At 36.8% G+C, this 3543-nt stretch overlaps 1 protein-coding gene across 1 annotated transcript in view; it reads right to left on the reverse strand.

The window, feature by feature from the left end:
* LOC107595932 (peroxisomal membrane protein 2-like) overlaps positions 1 to 3543 on the reverse strand; it is a 10344-nt gene that overhangs the window by 5474 nt on the left and 1327 nt on the right. Inside the window, exons 2-4 of the mRNA XM_016286528.1 lie at positions 3020 to 3098; positions 1455 to 1577; positions 1103 to 1265 (exon numbers count right to left, since the gene is read on the reverse strand). Coding sequence (XP_016142014.1) covers positions 1103 to 1265; positions 1455 to 1577; positions 3020 to 3098 — 365 coding nt within the window. The remainder of the gene's footprint in view (positions 1 to 1102; positions 1266 to 1454; positions 1578 to 3019; positions 3099 to 3543) is intronic.

The raw sequence follows: 3543 nt of genomic DNA on the forward strand, positions 1-3543 counted from the left end.
TCGGCGCGGTCGTCTGTGAGTGACGTCACCTCCCAACACAAACACGCCCCCTAGTATAGCCCCGCCCCCTCACATTGATTGACAGCTCTCCGTGTAGACATCGGAAATTCAAATGCAAAAGGAATTGCGATTCCATTTGAGTTTTGGCAGGTTACATGCGCGACGCAGCGAGAGTGAAAAAGCAGACGTGGTAATTAATATTGCTATTTAAATATGACAGGCTCGTAACTCCTAAGACATGGGAAATACAGTTGCAAATGGACTTTGCTTTTTCATTTGAAATTTGGCCGTCACTGTGCGTTCGCGAAAGCGAAAATGCAAACGCTAATGCAGGATTTGCAATTGCATTTGGATTATGTCACAATTTATGCGTCCACATATTGAAAACGCAATTGAAAATACAATTTGCTATTCTATTTGAAAATTGTCCGGAATATCGTTCCATAGTAACCCTTTAAAGACGCAGTTGTATGATGTGATAGTATGTCCCAAAGCTTGCTTACTCTTCTACTGCACACTCAAAATTTTGTACTTTCTCTTCACCAAAAAAATTACATAATAATTTTATAGTATATGTAGTATAGGGCGTAGTATATGTAGGCATATTGAGGCGCAGCAATAGAGAAATCAACACACTAATCACAACCAGCTCATGAGCTGAGAGACTGCAAACTATAGATCAGCAAACAAGTGAAGTTCATTGACCAGCAGCTGAAGTCTATATTCTGGACAAAGTTGAGCATCATGAAGGTTTTCCCTACATTTGCATTAAGATCTGCCTCTCATAAAAAGATTACCACCTGTAGCGGTGAATTGCTTCATGCTCCACAACATTGTGAAAATCACATACTTGCTTCATCCACACTCCAACCATCTTACCATACTTATACCAACTTCTTCATACTTGACAGTAAATGGTAGAACAATGTGTCAGTGACAGTAATAACAACATAGTTGCATATATCCAAAATACGAGTTAAGTCTAAACAAATGCAGAAATGATTCAATATTGTTGTGCTGTATTTAAGAAAGCTTATTTTTCTGCACAACAAAGTAGAAAACATGATTAATCTCACAAAGAAGTCCAGCTATGAAACATTACCTCCAAAGCATTCATAACCACATTAAAGAGCAAGAGGAAAGCAGGGGCGAATATTAGACGTTCCAGCAGAAGGCGCTTGATCAGGCAGTGTGGGACAGTGGTTGGCAACAGCACCTCCAAGAGCTGGTAGATGTAATGACTGACTGGACCAGTGATAAAAAGTCTGGGGGGAAAAAATTATTTTTCAGACTTTTGAATCATTTGTAACTCATTTAACAGTCCGGGTATTCAATATTTTTGTAAAATGACTTAATGTGTACTGTGACATGTATGTGTAGTCTTTCAAATATGTAAAACATAAATATTTTACATGATATGGGGTGTATGTAATCAAAATGCATTGTCACTCTACCCAAATATTGCAAAGTGTACAGGTCCCAGGACACTGATGTTCTTTTTCGGGCTATTTTCTTTGTTGTTCTTCCTGTACTCCAAAGCTTGAGACAGAAGATTTCCCACAGCAGATAGAATACCACTGTAAGAAAGAACAAAACTGCCATTGTATCATCGTACCCACATGGCCTTGCATCTAATCTTGAAGACACTAATCTTTTTGTGTTTGGTCCAAAAGTGAGTGTTACTTTTGACAGGATTTGATTCCCCCTCCCCACACACACATCCAATAGAAAAACACTTCGTGCAAAGTCCTTCATGGCTTAAACTTAAAGGCACAATATGTAATTTTCGCCGCTAGAGGGTGCGTATTCAAAATAAACAAATAGACAAAGGCGTAGTTTGATGACGCTGTGACTGAGTGTGGAATCATGGGAGTTGTTGTCTTCATCCCAACAGCCGATGCAATCCGACGGGACTCGGGCAGAAATCATGTTCATGGATGAGCTAATGATTTATTAACGTAGTAGAATGAAGCAGGGTGAGGCTGAAAGCCGTCCCTAGCGTGAGGGGAAGCCCCGGCTTAGCGTGAGCTGAGGCCGGGATAGAGTGAGCTTAGGCGGCGGAGTCGAGAACGGCGCGCCCGGCGGATGCGACGAATGAGCAGCAACCATATGTGATGGACCCCGGGCTGGATTCCGCTTCGTCAACGGTGAAAGTTGATGTATTCCCTCAGCGACCAGCACAGATCAGCTCTAGGCATGAAAAAAAATGGATAAAGGATATCTTTATAAATGACTGCTGCTACTACTACAAAGCATTTTATTAGTAAGTTTAAGCTGTTGTTTTTTGCTTAGTATTTAGTGATTTTAATTTATAAAATAAAAAATATTTTAAAATATATAAAATATTATTTCTAAACTCTAATATTCTATTGCTTACATTGTCCTCATTTTTAAGTTGCTTTGAATAAAAGCATCTGCTAAATGACTAAATGTAAATGTATAAAATATTCTCTAAGAATCATTCTTAGTTTTTAATTATATAAATATTATTATTATTATTAAATTATGTACTCACTGACCTCATGTTTCCCTGATATATTAAGTATGACATTATTAAATAACTATTAATTATATTACATTAATATTCATTATCATTATCTTATAATTAAATTAGTAACATTTCACAATACATAGGTGTAAATTTACTTACTAGCAGAAAGCAAACTATACTGATACTAATTCTATCATGATCAGAACTAACAGGAAATTAGAACAAACAGTTTTTAACATTTTTGTGAAATTACAATGAACTGCTTCAAATTAGCCTATATGTTGTATCGTTTTGAGCATAACAATAAAAACAGTACAAGTTCTACTTGTCTAATATCACTGCAAGTAGAATGCAATGTACATGTAGTATTGTTACATGATCACTGTACAATGAGTATATTCATGTACAATAATTGGTTAGTGGTTTGACTAAGATAACGATCGGCAAAATAATTTTCATTAAACGTAACTGAATTTCCCCAAATCTACAGCTAGCCAACTAGCTTTAACACTAAAGATGTAAACTGACCTCGTAACCGATTTGGTGATGATTGGATATTTCTTTAACAAACTCAAGTACTGCTGTAGTACCCTCGTCAGAAAAGAGGAATCTCGGACAGAGGCGGACAAAGTACTCAACTCCATTACTTGAGTGAAAGTACAGATACTGCTGGTCAAGTATTACTCCATTACAAGTAAAAGTTGTAAAGACAGATTTTTACTTGAGTAAAAGTACAGAAGTACTTGCTTTTAAAAGTACTTAAGTAGCAAAAGTAAATTTCCTTTTTTATGTCAATGCACTGTACGTAGTAGTACTTACAATACTTCTGAAGCAACTTATAATACATTACACCTGCTGAATACAGTACAGTGAAATCCTGTAAATACAGAGTGATAAGGAAGATAAAAAAAATCAAACCTGCTTTAAAACCCAGCAACACAACTGTAGCTGTGTAACTTTACAACAGCAACACTGCTTTAACAAAAAAGCAAAACAGCAAGACTGTACTTTGATGTCACACACAGAATGGTCTGTGCAGTGCTGCTTCAGTC

Source organism: Sinocyclocheilus grahami, unplaced genomic scaffold, assembly GCF_001515645.1.
Source record: "Sinocyclocheilus grahami isolate Dianchi unplaced genomic scaffold, SAMN03320097.WGS_v1.1 scaffold211.1, whole genome shotgun sequence".
Lineage (NCBI taxonomy): Eukaryota > Metazoa > Chordata > Actinopteri > Cypriniformes > Cyprinidae > Sinocyclocheilus > Sinocyclocheilus grahami.